Genomic DNA, 17,321 nt, shown 5'->3' on the forward strand with positions numbered 1-17,321 from the left:
ACTTCAGCTCAGGTCATGATCTACCAGTTTGTGAGTTCGAGCCCCATGTCAGGCTCTGTGTTGACAGCTCAGAGCCTGAAGCCTGCTTCAGAGTCTGTGTCTCCCTCTCTCTCTGCCCTTTCCCCACTCATGCTTTGTCTCTCCCTCAAAGATAAACATTAAAAAAAAAAAAAAAAAGATAATGTTGGGTGGTCCCATAAGGAAACAGGAAGTACCTACCAGGTTGAGTTCTGGGGTTTTGGAAAGCAGTTTCACATAGGCACCACCACATTCTATTCCATTTTGGAAATTAACCTCATACCTAATTTCAAAGAGAAAAGCAGAAAACCATAAGCCATTTTGAAAGATCAAATTTCTTAATTTACTTCCCCTTTCCCCCAATCTTGGTCACATATTTTATCACAGGTCATACGTTTATCCTTAAGAAAAATTCCATCTTCTATTGCTTTTGAAGATTTTTTTTTTTTAAGTAAGCTCTAAGCCCAGCATGGGGCTTGAACTCACCACCCCGAGATTAAGAGTCACACCCTCTACCAACTGAGCGCCTCATCTTCTTTTGTTTTTGAATGACTACTCAATACCCCCCACCAAAAATAAGTAAAATAAAACAAAACCTTAATGCAGATTCCCACTGAACACTTTTTACAAAACCCAGAAGTTCATTTGATATTAGGGGAAAAATAATCTGTTTCAAAGAATTTATTCAGCAGGAAAAATATACTGGATTATAGGATGTTTAATACACCCCAAACCAACTACTAGAACATACAATTATTCTAATAATTCTTTAAAATACAGTAATAATGTTCTGAGATCTAGGAAGTTTCTATCAAGCAAATGTTTCACTCACTGAACAATGAGAGGCTTGGTATCAAACAGGAAGGGCTTGTTCAGTTTCGCGGAGATGGCATGATGCTTGGCCCGAGACATCAATACAAGTCCTTTATCACCTGGAAGCTTTGTTTCCTTCATTTCATCTACCTCCCACTTTCCTGCAAGACATCAGAAAAAACTCTAGGTATTCCTTAATTATACCTTTGAAGATCTCTTAAATGGTAACAGACAAAACTCCAAGTTGTTTAAGTCTATCATGCTGGCAAATTTTTACCATATTCCATTTACCTATGAGAGCTGGTCTATTAAACATACACACATTTAACAGGTATTAGGATATGGTTTTTAAAAACCTGTAGCATATTCACTTCATCAACGCCTAGAAAGACCTTCCACTTCCAACTGACAGTACCACAGGTGATAAAATACCTCTCCATTTTATGGTATGAAACAGTCAACAGGTCTAATCCTATGAACACACAGACAGCAAAACTCCCAAGGAAAAAATCTTAAAATGTACACATATTCCTTTCAAACTAGCCTTAAGAGATACTATGGAAACAACATGTGAAGCCTCAATTTGCTCTTACATCTACATCAAATGGAACTCACCATCATATTTGGCAATTTCATCATCAGTGTCCTCTTTCTTGGCTTTGGATAAAATCCACCTATAATTAAGAAGACAACCCCCAAATTAAGATTTAAAGGACAGCTGGCCTGTGAAAAGAATCAATGGAAATATTAACAAAAGCAAGATCTACCAAGGTCTTCGTAGCCTATTTAACCACTCTACTTTCTTTGACTTTTATTTTTTATTTATTTGTTTAGAGAGAGAGAGAGAGAGAGAGAGAGAGAGAGAGAGAGAGAGAACACATGCTCCATGTGCAAACTTAGAAGGACAGAGAGAGAGGGAGACAGAATCCCAAGCAGGGGGGGATCCTAGCTGGCTCAGTTGGAGAAAGCATGCAACTGTCTGAGCCCCACGTTGGGTATAGAGATTACTTACTTACAAATAAATAAATTAGAAAAAAAAAAAAAAGAATCCCAAGCAGGCTCTGAGCTGCTCAACTTGGGGCTCAATCTTAAGAACCATGAAATCATGGCCTAAGCCAAAATCAAGAGTCAGACACTTAACTGACTGAGCCACCCAGGTGCCCCTCTTCAACTTTTAAATCTGCCACACAAATAGTAATACATTGAATTCAACTCACAAACCTGTAAAAAAAAAAAAAAAAAAAAAAAAAAAAAAAAAAAAGAAGTACCAAACCCAGGAAACAATTCCACTTTTTTTGAGACTTAAGAGAAAAAAATTTTTCAATTCAAAGAACAATACATAGGGTCGAGGGAAAAAGAGAAATGGAAATTAGACCCACATGCTCTAAAAAAATTTTCTAACTGGGCATGTTCTAAATTTTCCTAAAACAGCACAAACACTGGGGACATAAAATAGACATTTCACTACATAAAATGCTATGCAAAAAGGAATCCATTATCACATCTTACTTATGTGAGGTTTGCCTCCAAGATGTTTTCCCCTAAGAGACACTTACCCTGACAGAGTTCCTCTGTCAAAGGAATCAGCAAAATACACTTCCCCTGTTGGAACCGGAGCTTTGTAGGTGACCTATGTTTAATATAAAAATGAGACTCAAGAATTGAAATTTGCAGCACTATTCCCTTCTTAGTAGGATTTGCTTTTAATTATCCCAAATTTTTATAGCAGGCCCTCAATTCAATGTATAAAAAATTTATCATTGGCAAGATATACAAAAGGCTACTATTTTTAACTTAACTTCCCCTTGGAAAAAGGTCCAAATTTACCTTCATCCTTTGATTATCTCAAGAGGTAAAACAAATAGATTCAAAGACCACTTCAAACCTTTGGAGACGGAGGAGCACTGGTATCTGGTTTTGATTTTGAGTCTTCTACCTCTTCAATAACATCATCGAGGTCGTCCTCAATATCAATCATATCATCATCATGGCCTTCGTGAGCATGAACAATTGTCATTCCAAGGACCAGTAACATACAAAGCAACCACTTCCCTTCCATGATCTACATATAAAAAAAAGTAAAGTAAGTTAAATGTATCACTTCCTTTTAAAATCTTTGTAAAGAGGGGCACCTGGATGGCTCAGTCTGTTATGTGTCCAACTTCAGCTCAGGTCACGATCTCGCGCAGTTCATAGGATGGAGTCCTGCATTGGGCTCTGGGCTGACAGCTCAGAGCCTGGAGCCTGCTTCGGATTCTGTGTCTCCCTCTCTGCCCCTCCCCTGCTCGTGCTCTGTCTCTCTCAAAAAATGAATAAACATTAAAAAATAAAAAACTAAAAATTTCGTGAAGACCACTAACCCCTCTCTTATTTAAAATTAAGGCATTCAAGGGGCACCTGGGTGGCTCAGTCGGTTGAATCTCCGACTTCCACTCAAGTCATGATCTCACCTTGAGTTCTAGCCCACATTGGGCTCAGTGCTGACAGCTCCAGGCCTGGAGCCTGCTCTGGATTCTGTCTCCCTCTCTCTCTGCCCCTCCCCCGCTCACACTTTGTTCTCTCAAAAATGAATAAACACTAAAAAAAAATTTTTTTTTAATTAAAACTTTCAAATCAGAGCCAGAACAACTTAACCATGACTATTTCATTTTACAGGTAAAGAAAGTGAGCCAGAGAGATCAAGGGATTTTCCTAAAAATCAGTCAGTTAAAAGATTCAATTTCAAGAAAATTTCAAAATGAAACTCAAAACGATTGTTCCCATATATAATATCATGTTGGCCACCGACCTAGGGTGTCCAAATGCAATTTCAAACTAGCTTTTTGCATTTATAAAGAGTTTGACAATGGGCAAAAATCTCTTTCACGTATTAATTTACAATTTACAACAACAAGGTAACAGAAGAGCTAATCAGCCTCACATTAAAAAGTTAATAGAGGGGGCGCCTGGGTGGCGCAGTTGGTTAAGCGTCCGACTTCAGCCAGGTCACGATCTCGCGGTCCGATCCGTGAGTTCGAGCCCCACGTCAGGCTCTGGGCTGATGGCTCAGAGCCTGGAGCCTGTTTCCAATTCTGTGTCTCCCTCTCTCTCTGACCCTCCCCCGTTCATGTTCTGTCTCTCTCTGTCCCAAAAATAAATAAACGTTGAAAAAAAAAATTAAAAAAAAAAAAGTTAATAGAGATATTGTTCCAAGATCAAGTTTAGATAGAGCTTTTAACTAGTGTTTTAAGGCTCACCAACAAAAATACTAAGCCAAGGACCAGCTACTTTTATCCCTTATTTTTTAAACACTTAAATGTATTATATCAGGCTGTCATGGCTGGTAGTGGGTCCTCTTTCTAAGGACCACAGATCTAAAGATATAAAAGCCGAGCCACGTGGATGCACAGCATGATTTAAGAATATATAGTACAGGGTTTTAATTGTGCCAGATGAAAAGAGTTCTAGAGATGGAAGGAGGTGATAACTGCACAAGAATGTGAATATACTTTATGCCACAGAACTGTACACTTAATAATGGTTAAGATTATAAATCTTCAACAGAAATTAATTTTTTAAAAAAGAGAGTAAATCTTATGTGTTTTTAAACCACAATAAAAAACTCAAGGAAAAAACCTGAGCTTAATATTTTTGGTCTCTTGTTTACAATAAAGACTTTTATTTCTCAGGCAAAGTCCAAAAAAAAAAAAAAAAAGAAAAAAGAAAAAAAAGAAAGAAAAGAAAAGAAAAGAAAGGAAGAAAGAAAAAAAAAAAAACTGAAGGAGCTCCTTCACAAACTTCAAATGGCCCCAATACACAACCCTGGCTGCCATTTTGACCAGTTAAGTTCCTAGAAAAAACATAAATCAATGTACTCTCATGTTGAATTTAATGCCAATTCCTTACAACCTCTGTAATCCTTTAGTGTAACTCAACACATAGAACTAAATTTTCCTGTGTCATTTCCTGGTATTTCTTTTATTTACGCATCTTAGGACTGTGTTCTCAAAATGAAAGAAGGTAAAGTAGACTGGATTCTTAAATGTTTAGCATCTAGACAATGCAGAAAATACAAGTATTAATAAAACCATCCATAACCTTTCCTAGGACTGGATTAGTTTTTAGAAAAAAACTCAATATCAACATTCTGCTACAGTCTCTTATATACTTAAAAAATGCCAGTAATCGCTCATTTATTCACTGGAAAGACCTCTATTTTATGCAATCAAAACAATATACAATGGTATAGCAGTACTGCTTTGATTTACAACTATAAGGGGATTCTGTGAAAGTAAACAGGCTGATTCAACCCTTTTATCTAAATCAATTTTATACAACTCCTAAGTTCTCTCTCATACAAACAATGCTGTAAATGGGGATTAGATCCCCAGCAAAAAGCTATAAAACCAAATTAGCCCTAAACACAGCTAAAACAACAGCTTTATGGCTACAGTTTTTTTTTTAATTTTTTTTTAATGTTTATTTATTTTTGACAGAGACAGAGCATGAGTGGGGGAGGGGCAGAGAGAGAGGGAGACACAGAATCTGAAGCAGGCTCCAGGCTCCAAGCTGTCAGTGCAGAGCCCGATGCAGGGCTCAAACTCACAGACCGCGAGATCATGACCTGAGCCAAAGTCGGTCGCTCAATCGACAGAGTCACCCAGGCGCCCCTGGCTACAGCTTTTTAAAAGTAAACAAAATGTGGTTAAGACTAGTAGTAATTAAAAGTACAAAACAGGGGTGCTTGGTGGCTCAGTTGCCTAAGCTTCCAACTCTTGATTTTGGCTCAGGTCATGATCTCACGGTCTCATGAGATCAAGCCCCCACACTGACAGCTCAGAGCCTGCTTGAGATTCTCTCTTCCTCTCTCTCTGCCCCTTCCCCTCCCCTCACACTCTAGCATGCTCTCTTAAAAAAGTACAAAACCAATGGATTACTTAGGACTAAGTAAGTACTGGTGCTGGAACACTCTTTTCCAAGGAAAAAAGCTAATTAGGGAGACAGTCTGGTAGGCTAATTACTCACCTTTAAAAAAGGTAGGACTGAATTGCTTCTCGGCCTTTTGGCTAAAATCAAGTGCAAAAAGGTAGGACTGATTTTTATTCCTCAATAATTTTTAATTTGTTGATATATTGTTGCTATGGACTGAACCGCGTTCCCTGGCCACCCCCCCGCCCCAAATCTGTTGAAGCCCTAACAATGTCCAATGTGACTATATTTAGAAACAAGACCTTCAAAAATTAAGGTTACTTAAGAGGTCATAGGGTAGGGGTCCTGGTCCAGTGGAATTGGTATTCACATAAGAGGAAGAGACACTAGAAGCGTTCATGCACAGAGGAAAGTCCACATGAGGACACAGTGATGGCAGCTCTCTGCAAGCCAATAAGAAAAGTCCTCACCAGAAACCAATCCCGACAACCACCTTCATCTTGAGACTTCCAGCCTCCAGAACAGAGAGAAAATAATTCCCTCCTGTTTAAGCCCTGCCCTTAGTATTCTGTATGGCAGCCCAAGCAGACTACAACAGCTGTCCTCAGGTTTTTAAGTATAATGTAAAGCAGTGTTTCTCAAACTTAAACAGACATCAGCATCACCCAGGGGTGAAACAGATTGCTGGGGTTCATCCCGAGTTTCTGATTCAGTCCACACCTGAATTTTACCTAACTAGTTCCAGACGATGCTGAGGCTGCTGGTTCAGGAATCACACTTTGAGAACCACTGCTTAGGGTTTATGAATAATCCATCTGTGCTTTGTTTTCCAGGATATAAAACATTTTCATATATATTGTTCATGTAAAACCTCCCGTGAGGTATTACTCTTTTATTTCACACATTATGAATGAAAACTTAATGAAATTAAAATAGCCTACTTATTACCACAACTAATAAGTGAGACTCAAAGAATTCAAATCCTGTATTTCTATTACACTGGACAAAGTGTTACTATGCAGTTGAAACTGACAGAGTATAATGAACAGAAGACAGGAAGACTAAGGTGGGAAGAGCTAGTAGGGAGTGATCTGGAACAGGGGGGTTCAGGTAGGGTTAGTGAGGAAGGAGCGACTGCAGAACAGCTAGTCCCAGATGTGGACCAAGGAGCATGGGGAGAGAAGGCATCTGCGTCACGGAGGCAGAATGGTCCCACTGAAAGGAAAACAGTTTTCAGGTAGCAGAAGGCTACCTGTCCCATCAGGAACAACAAAGAAAATCTCTAGCAAACTTCAGAAAATGCACTTCTCCCCCACTGCCATCTCCTCTACACTCTGAGTTGCAGAACCTGGTTTTTTAGGTAAGAGAAGTGTGCGGGAACTCATCGGTCACTTTCACATTATCCAGAAGGTCACGAAGCCTATGAGGAATCGGTATGGCCAAACCACAATGCTCACAGCTCTTATGTGCCCTCATGAGCCTCACCCACTGCCAGCTTTACATATACTGCCTTAACACCAGTAATCTGCCAGTACTCCCGAGAAAATGCTACGGCCAGTAAGTCCATTCTAGTTCCCACAATCACTATTAAGCCTCCTTAAATGTTCCAAGTTCTGTCAGAGACTTGTCCATACTCACAAACAATTCAGCAATGTATATGAAGGTGATCTTAATTCTCTGTTTTGTTAATGAAAATCCAACATTACCAAGACAAAAAATTCCCCCATCTTATTTCAGTCCCTCTGCCCACACTCTTTATATCAAATGGAATCCAAAGGTAGCACTGACTGCCTGGGTATTTACACAGGATGTTGGCACTACTATGCTTTCTAGAAGAAAACAGGAGAAAATTTAGGTGATCTGGGGTTGGACAATGAGGTTTTACATACAATATCAAAAGCAAAATACATGAAAGACAAATTGGTAAGCTGGGTTTTACTAAAATTAAAAATGTCAAGGGGCACCTGGGTAGCTCAGTTGGTTAAGCGTCCGACTCCTGATTTCAGCTCAGGTGGTGATCTCATGGTTCATGGGTTCCAGCCCCACATGGGGCTCTTGCTGACAGCACAGAGCCTGCTTGGGATTCTGTCTCCCTCTCTCTCTCTGCATCTCCTCGACTCGCACTCAAGCTCTTGCTCTCTCCGAGAACTTCAACTCTGAGACTTAAAGAAATCAAACTCACCAATAAGAAAATAAACCAGCCAGTCAAAAAATGGGCAAGAAATCTGAACAGATACTTCACCAAGTGAAATATTCAGATGGAAAACAAACATACGAAAAGATGCTCAATATAATTTGCCAGTAACTGCAAATTAAAACAAGATACCACCATGCACCTATGAGAATGGCTGAGATAAAAAAAAAAAATGGCAAGGATGTGAAGCAACAGCTCTCACTCACTGCTGGTGAAAATGCAAAATCGTATACCCACTCTGGAAGACAGTGTGGCAATTTCTTACAAAACTAAACATAGTCTTACCATATATTCGGCAATCATGTTTCTAAGTACTTACCCAAACGATCTGAAAGCTTACAAGTGCCCAAAAACCTGCACACCAATATTTCTAGCAGCTTTATCCATAACCACCCCAAACTTGAAGAATCTAAAATATCCTTCAGTAACTCTATGAATAATAAGCAAACTGCAATGCAACATTATTCAGCAATTCAAAGAAATGAGTTATCAAGCCATAAAAAGACATGGATGCATTTTAAACGCACACTGCTAAGTGAAAGAAGCCAGTCTGAAAAGGTGACAGGCTGTATAATTCCAATTAGATGACATTCTGAAAAAAGCAAAACTACAGATACGGTAAAAAAAAGATCAGTGGTTACCAGAGGTTTGGGGAAGGCAGTCAGGTTGAACATGTCAGCATCAGGGATAATTTACACAGTAAGACTACTCTGTAGGATGCTATAATTATGCATACATAACACTATGCATTTGTCAAAACCCATGAACCTTCACAGCACAGAGTGAATCAAAAGTATGAAAATTTTTAAAAAATCATTTAGGAGGTCGAGTGATCCAAGGATAGCATGCAGATGTGACAATCTGTGTTATGCATATATTAAACAGCCTCATCGAAAGGGGTGGAGGGAGACAATGCCGACCTATGTAACTTCAGAAACAAGTGGGGTGTGTAAACTTGACTGTACGAAAACATTTTTCTAGCTGGTGAGTTATTTCCTATGCGTGTACTGGCTAACAATTCTGACACTGCTATATGTGTACACTGGAACTGAACAAGTGAGTATTTGGGTGGTGGATGGTGGGAGCCACTTTTCATTGCTGGGTGTGGGAATTTATAGATAAGAAAAAGCCAGAATACTCTATATGGTAATGGAAGAGAGTCGGAGACATCAGCACAAACTCATGTTGTGCTTAATTTACAGAAGATTACACATAGTAGTATTTATAGATATGTGCATATATACCCATTAGTATGCACACATTTCCTTCATGTGACACTTTCGAGGACCTAGAAGAAACTATACCCCGATACAATAAATACACCTAATACCAAGATCTTGGGGGGTTTTTTGTTTGTTTTTACATTTATTTATTTTTGAGAGAGAGAGAGACAGCACAAGTGGGGGAGGGGCAGAGAGAGGAGACACAGAATCCGAAGCAGGCTCCAGGCTCCAAGCTGTCAGCACAGAGCCCGACACAGGGCTCGAACTCACAAACCGCGAGATCATGACCTGAGCCAAAGTCGTTCGCTTAACCGACTGAGCCACCCAGGCGCCCCTAGATCTTGTTGTTTTTTTTTTTAATTTTTTTTTTAATGTTTATTTATTTTTGAGACAGAGAGAGACAGAGCATGAATGGGGGAAGGGCAGAGAAAGAGGGAGACACAGAATCAGAAGCAGGCTCCAGGCTCTGAACCATCAGCCCAGAGCCCAGCGCGGGGATCGAACCCACGGACCGCGAGATCGTGACCCGGGCTGAAGTCGGACGCTTAACCGACTGAGCCACCCAGGCGCCCCTTAAAGCAGGCTTCATGTCCAGTGTGGAGCCCAACGCAGGGCTTGAACTCATGACCCTGAGATCAAGACCTGAACTGAGATCAGGAGTCAGACATTTAACCAACTGAGTCACCCAGGGGCCAACCAAGATCTTGATTTTTAAAACCACTTCCAAATAAAGGGGGACCCCTTGGAGAAATGGCCAACTCTAGGACTGGGGCAGGAAGTACACAAGATAAACCTGGGACATCTTGCAGTGCCAGAAAAAAAAAATGTTCAAAAAAGAAAACAAAACTAAAATACCCATAGTGATGGGAGGGTATGTCAAAAGAACACAGGAAAGAGTGCCCAATGGCCAAAGCTGGAACAATATGAGCAAAAAATAAGTGGTACTGGATAATACCCCAAAGTATAAAATAGATGCCCATGGATCTATACTGATACAAATATATTGGTAAATAAATAAATGGGGGAGGAGAGCCTAATTCCCCACTCCTAACGTTTGGGCTGCACATAGTGATGTCCTCCTAAAGAGAACAGTATGGGAAGGGGGAAAGAGAGAGGAACTTTCCACTGGAGAAACGTGGCAAACACTGCCTCACCCAGGTGATCAAAGTCAACATCAACAGTGATAGGTCAGGTTGGTAGCATGTACACTGGATACAATATGATGAAAGAAAGGACTTTAACCTCAATGGTTTTCCTCCCAAATACCCCCAGTCTAGTCATGAGGAAAACAACAAACAAAATCCCAATAGAAGGACATTCTACAAAAAAACCTAACGGTAGTCTTCAAAAACCTCAGGGTCATCAAAAATAAGGAAAGTCTGAAGAAGTATCACAGCCAAGGAAAGCCTAAGGAAACATGAGTAAATGTAATGTATCCTGGAACAGAAAAAGGACAGTGGGTAAAAACAAAGGAAAGCTGAATTAATGATGAACTTTAGTTAATATTTATGTATTAATATCGGTTTGTTAATTGTAAATTATAGTAAATATACTCTATTTAACAGTAGAAAAAACTGGGTATGCGTCATCTGGGAATTCTCTACTATTTTCATTATTTTTCTGTAAATCTAAAGTTGTTCTAAAAATTAGTTTGTATATATATGGGTATACATACGTGTGTATATATAAACACGTATGTATACACACATACATACACATACACAACCATGTATATATACACATACATATATATAAAAGGATGTTCTACTATTATGCCTCAAATGGTTGATCTCCCTCCTAGGGCTGAAACGTACTACAGGAATCTAGTCTAACTCCCCTTTTTGAGAAGAAACGGAGGGCCAGACATTGACTTGCCACAAATCAGTTATTGGCAGAATCAGATCAGAAGTCAAGGTTCCTACCTCCCAGTGCAGTGCGCCCTTCCTGGTAATTCTACAAATGCTTTCGTCTTAAAGACATGAAGTGATTTTTCACATAGTTTAACATCCAAGAGGATTTCAGAAGAGGATTTCTGGGGTGTTTTCTCTCTTTTTAGGTCTTCATTTGTCTTTACGCTGACAGAATCCTAAGCAGAGTGCACACTTCTATTATCACTTTGTTTTTCTGTTTCTAAGATTATCCATATGAAATACCTAACAAGCAGCTCAGGAGCAAAGCAATAACACTTTTAGAGAATAGACAGCACACCTTTCCTCAACTTCCCCAAAGTCACAGAGCAAGTGGACCCTGTATTTGGAAGGCTCGGCAGTAAAAGTGAATTAAGAATTTACCTTTAAACCGAGAAACATTTTTCTCTAGTAAAGAAACATTGACCATGTTTCCTAAAATTCTCTTCTACTTCACAATTCATGTTAACATACATTAGCTCAAGGGCAAGGCTTCTCACATTCCCACATGCCGTAACAGCAAATTCCTCCCGACCCATACTTTAAGCCATTATATTCTTAGAGCACTTCATTTTCCGGTTTTCTTTCAGGGACCATCTTCTCTCCCTCTCTCTCATAATTTTTATCATTCCAAGGCCTTACCTTAAACTCTACAGCAAAGCCCCTCTGAGCCAGGATGCAAATGCTGGATGAATGTATAACCCATAACTAGGTTACTCAGTGCTCCATGAAGCCTCACAGTGGGTCCACTTAAATTCCTATCTTGGTCAAACTACAATCACTACAGGCATGGACCTCCAGGACAGCCAGCAATTAAAAAACCAAAGCACAAATATGAAAATCTTTTAACATCTATGAGTCTACTGAAGTGGACAACTGTCTCAAAAATACCTTCAGGTTACATACAAATATGAGTTTTGTGTGGCTCTGCCATAGGATAATGAAAGCAAAGACCAAGTCAATAAAACCAATACTATGGGGCCAACACCAAGACCAAAGCTTGATCTAAAAGTAAAACCTACAACATCTAGGTTCTAGAGAAATCAACAAACTGCAGATCCTTCAAATAATTAGTCAATTGGGCTTATAACAAAAGCTGGGTGGCAAAGTTCAAAGATTGTTTTCTGGGGGGCACTTGGGTGGCTCAGTCAGTTAAGCGTCTGACTTCAGCTCAGGTTATGATCTTGTAGGTCATGAGTTCAAGCCCCACATCGGGCTCTGTACTGACAGCTAAGGGCCAGGAGTCTGCTTTGGATTCTGTGTCTCCAACTCTGTCTGCTTCTCCCCCACTCACACTGTCTCTAGCTCTCAAAAATAAATAAACGTAAAAAAAAGGCTGTTTTCTGGCAGCCACAGGCTTAGACTGGGAATTCTGTATTACAAAGGGGTTAAAGGAAAAAATACATCTGATACACATTAGAAAACCTGGCTTGTGTCAGACCCTAAAGCAATTATTTATTGCTGACATTAAACTCCGTGAGTGCTAACTATATATCAAGTATGAAAAGAAGTCAGTAGTCTCTAACCCTCAGGAACTCAATCTACATAATATGGTTGTCCATAAAGTCTGGAAACATAAGGAGCCAGGGAATTAAAAACAAATCCAGAAAAGGGGCTCAGTCGGTTAAGCGGCCAACTTCGGGTCATGATCTCACGGTTTGTGGGTTTGAGCCCTGCATCAGGCTCTGTGCTGACAGCTTGGAGCCTGGAGCCTGCTTCTGATTCTGTGTCTCCCTCTCTATCTCTGCCTCTTCCCTGCTCATGCTCTATCTCTCTCTCAAAAATAAAGATTAAAAAAATTTTTTTAATCCAGAAACATAAAAATTTTTTATAGATTTAAAGTGACCTTAATGTCATTATACATACTTGCCTGTGTTTTCAGAGTGTGTGAGTATACTGTAGTATTGTTCTACTAATCAATTTTGGGGGGTTTTGGGGTCAATATCAAAATAAACTTGTAATATTACAGACTTCTATTTATCTAACTTGCAAAGCAGGCACACAGCTTGTTAGCACTGCTTAAGACTCATGCTAGTATTTTCTTTCCATAAAAAACAATGCCAGGGGAGCCTGGAAGGCTCGGTTAAGCGTCTGACTTTGGCTCAGAGGTCATGATCTCACTGTTCGTGAGTTTGAGCCCCGTGTCGGGCTCTGGGCTGACAGCTCGGCTCTCAAAATCTCAGGGACAGGAGTCTTTTAAAAGCACTTAATCTACTCACTTTTAATACTTCAATCCACTCTTTTTAACTTTTAAGAGTGAACACATCTTGAATTCTAGAGATGGAAATTCCCTATTTTTAAGCTGACGAATCAGAAAATTAATTCCTGACATCCAAGGCAATATAGTGTATGTGGTGGTATAACCTGTCAAGTCGGAGAAACCTGGGCTCCAGACTCTCCTGCTCCTCTCTGTGGCCTTGCAGCTGACTGAACTTCCAGGAGTCTTCTTTCCCTATTTTATAGATGTGGGTAATAGTACTACTGGCTGAAAGGCTTGCTGTGAAAACAGAAAAAGATAATACAAAGTCTATCAGAATCCAATACTTTATAGGTATATGCAAATAGTTTGTTCTTTGATACACAGTTAGTACAACCAGAGTGAATACACCTTCAATTCTCATCCTAGACCAATAGGTCTAATATGTTTGCTTACTCCTCCAATGTTTTTCAGCAAAGCTGAATAATTTTGCATAGCAAGAAAAACCTGTTTTCCACCAAGTACACTGTAGCATTTCTTCTTTAACTCTTCCTTGCAATGGTGTCTATACAATTTTCGCATTGGTATACAGAAATGTCCATGTTTATCTGTGATTTTTTTTCCTGCCCTGTCATCAATCACTTCTCTTCATGAATTCTCTAAAAGTTAATTGATTTTTGGTTAATTATAATTCTGTTCCCAGCACACATTGTGAAAAAAAACAAACTATACACAACAATGTACATGAAACTTCAATTGAGCACAAAATATCCTATTTAACAGAAACAGACACATGCTGCACTGAATTTTAGCAAATCTGGACAACCACTTGGATCAACTTTAGGAATGGGTAAACACTAATGGAATATTAAATTTCGGGACTCATGGGTGGCTCAGTCAGTTGAGCATCTGACTTCAGCTCAGGTCATGATCTCGTGGTTCGTGGGTTTGAGCCCCAAGTTGGGCTCTGTGCTGCCAACTCAGAGCCTGGAGCCTGCTTCGGATTCTGTGTCTCCCTCGCTCTCTGTCCCTCCCCACCTTGTGTTCTTTCTCTCTCAAAAACAAACTTACATAAAAAGATTTTTTTTTTAATTTCTACCCTGTAATACATGAACTTTTATCCTTAATAAAGACCTATTTAGAAAAAAAATCTTTAAAACAAATGGAGACTTACATTATTTTTTAGTTAATTAAATTTACATTTTTATATTTTATCTCTTTAAGTCTATTTTTTTCCTAGGAAAGAGAATATTGGTCTGGGGCGCCTAGCTGAGTTGGTAGAGCATGTGACTCTTGACCTCAGGTTCATAAATTTAAGCCCTATGTTGGGCATAGAACTTATGTTAAAATATATATATACATACAAAATATATATACGCATATACACACACATACATGGTTTTCTTTTCTTGCGAAGTTTTTGTCTGGTTTTAGTATTAAGGAATACTGGCCTTACTAAATGGGTTAGGAAGTATTCTCTCCTATTTTCCAGAAGAGTTTGTGAAGTTAATTCTTTCCTAAGTTTCTGACAGAATTCACCAATGAAGACACTTGGTTCCAGGCTTTTATTTGTGGGAATCTGTTTCTCAAAAGTTAGGGAATGTCAACCTTAATTCCTGTAATCCATGAGAAATTAAAAGAAGAACAGAAGAAATCCCCGGGAAGGGATTATTTGTCTCTTCATTCAAGTTGAGGAAGTTCTTTGTATTCTCAGTTTGTTGAGTATTTTTATCATGAAAGGGAGCTGCATTTTGTCTAATGCTTTTTCTGTGTTTACTGAGATGCAGTTTTTGTCCTTCATTAATGTAGTGTGTTACATTCATTACTGTATGTTGAACCAACCTTGCATTCCTGGAATAAATCCCAGTTGGTTATTGGGTAGTGTCCTTTTAACGTTGCTGGATTCCATCTGCTACCATTTTGAGGATTTTTGCATCTATTTTCACAAAAGATGAGGTCTACTGGGGCTCTTGGGTGGCTCAGTAGGTTACACATCTGACTCTTGGATTTCGGATCAGATCAAGATCTATAGTGTCTATAGATCTACGGATATAGAGCCCCACATCAGGCTGGTGCTGACAGTTGGTGCTGGTATTAGGGTAGTTTGGCCTCACAGAATGAGTGGGAAGTGTTCTCTCTTCTATTTTTGGAAGAGTTTATGGATGACTGGTGTCAATTCTTCCTTAAGTATTTGGTAGAACTAACCAGTAAAGCCACTTGGTCCTAGGCTTTTCTTTGTGGGACTCATCTTTTAACCTACTGAGCCACCCAGGCACCCCTGTGGACTCATCTTTTAAAAGAAGGTATTTCAACTAATTCCTTTAATCCATGAGAAATTAGAAAGATGAACAGAAGAAATGACCTGGCTAATATTCTTGGTTGTTTAGGGGGGGAAAAAAAGTGATTTTTAAAAAGGCAGCACATAGGGGCGCCTGGGTGGCTCAGTCAGTTAAACGTCTGACTTCAGCTCAGATCGTGATCTCATGGTTCAGGAGTCTGAGCCCCACGTTGGGCTCTGTCCTGACAGCTCAGAGCCTGGAGCCTGCTTCAAATTCTGTGTCTCCCTCTCTCTCTGCCCCTTCCCTGCTCATGCTCACTCTCACTCTCTCTCTCAAAAATATTTTTCTTTAATTTAAAAAGGCAGTGTATAATAAGAAAGGAGGCAGTCTTTCTTTCATGTAGGTTATCCACTCATCTATTAATACACCCTTTTCAAAATTTAAGTCTTATAGGTCTTAGGTATCTTTGGTTATTTAATTTAATCCTCACAAGAACCCCAGGAGGTTCAATCACCCTCAGTTGACACGTGAGAAAAATAAAGCTAAGAGAAGTTACATAAACTGTCCTAAGTCACAGTTAGATATACAGTAATGTTTATGAGCGGGAACTCAGAAGTCACAATCCCTCCTCGACTACCCAATAACTTGGCCCACTAAGTCAACTACTAACCTCGGGGCCCCAGTTTCTTCACCTCTTAAATGAGAGCACCACCACCATATACTTCTCAGGATCATTGTATGAACAAAATGCACGTAGAAAGTGCTTATGTCAGTGCCTGGTTTACAGTACGTACGCATGACATCAGCAGTGATTTCTACTAGTACTAGGTATTGCCCAGTGAGATCATTTAAGTTTCAATGGTTCTAAAACTCCGAGTTTTAAGGCAAATGAGAAATTTTAAATCTTAGATTGGAAAGGAACCAGTTAAAAGGAACTCGATTCCAGGCAGGCACAGATGAACAATTTTACTAGTACTTTTTATACCTTCTGATTGTATTACACATGCATCCAGTCAAAAAGCAAAAGCACTAAGGTGGGGCAGGGGACCACATAAAATGTGGTCTTTATTTAAAAATATATCTCATTCAGGGGCGTCTAGGTGGCTCAGTTGGTTAAGCGTCCGACTTCAGCTCAGGTCATCTCACAGTTCATGAGTTCAAGCCCCGCGTCAGGCTCTGTGCTGCCAGCTCAGAGCCTGGAGCCCGCTTGGGATTCTGTGTCTCCCTCTCTCTCTGCCCCTCCCCCGCTTGTGCGCTCACGCTCTCTCTCTCAAAAATAAACGTTAAAAAAATTTAAAAAATATATATATCTCATTCATTTAAAAATATATAGAGAGTACCTTGTTTACAGTTTTAAATTTTGTTTTTCATTGACAGGAACATTATAATCCATTTTTCCATAGCAGTTTCTTTTTGCTATAAACCAAGTATGTTTAACATGTGAATACTCAAAACACATTGAAGATTCTCTAAATTCTTAAAAAAAAAAATTCTCCAAATAGTTTTCACAGCACACAGTTAAGCTTAATTTAAAAGTACATCTGTTGCAGTTAAAAAAGCATCCAACCAGCACTTTCCTGACAAAGTCCTACAGTAAGCTATACAGGTTACAACTATGTTCAGTGCACTTTTACTTTGCTTCGGAGTCATTATGAGCTGAATTTGCACACTATTCAAAGTAGTTCCTGGTTCCCCATCTCATTTGTCCCTCCCCGTAGCCCCCTAATTGGGGGTGTGGCATCCAGGAGAGTTCCCATTTCCATTTTAAAGATGTGGAAACCA

General features: G+C 39.5%; 1 protein-coding gene across 4 annotated transcripts in view; it reads right to left on the reverse strand.

Annotated features, from left to right (window-relative positions):
* The window catches only part of CANX (calnexin), a 33,849-nt gene that overhangs the window by 14,573 nt on the left and 1,955 nt on the right, over positions 1-17,321 (reverse strand). For 2 of the 4 annotated variants that reach the window (XM_047082957.1, XM_047082933.1), the window contains exons 2-6: positions 2,717-2,893; positions 2,388-2,461; positions 1,447-1,505; positions 851-992; positions 220-301 (exon numbers count right to left, since the gene is read on the reverse strand). In XM_047082957.1, coding sequence (XP_046938913.1) covers positions 220-301; positions 851-992; positions 1,447-1,505; positions 2,388-2,461; positions 2,717-2,890 — 531 coding nt within the window. In that variant the 5' untranslated portion in view covers positions 2,891-2,893. Of the gene's footprint in view, positions 1-219; positions 302-850; positions 993-1,446; positions 1,506-2,387; positions 2,462-2,716; positions 2,894-8,252; positions 8,359-13,427; positions 13,561-17,321 lie in introns of those variants that run through there. The other 2 variants (XM_047082947.1, XM_047082939.1) reach the window with 2 other exon arrangements.

This window comes from Lynx rufus, unplaced genomic scaffold (genome assembly GCF_022079265.1).
Source record: "Lynx rufus isolate CCGP_SWC_20201006 ecotype Redwood Valley unplaced genomic scaffold, mLynRuf1.p SCAF_1, whole genome shotgun sequence".
NCBI lineage: Eukaryota > Metazoa > Chordata > Mammalia > Carnivora > Felidae > Lynx > Lynx rufus.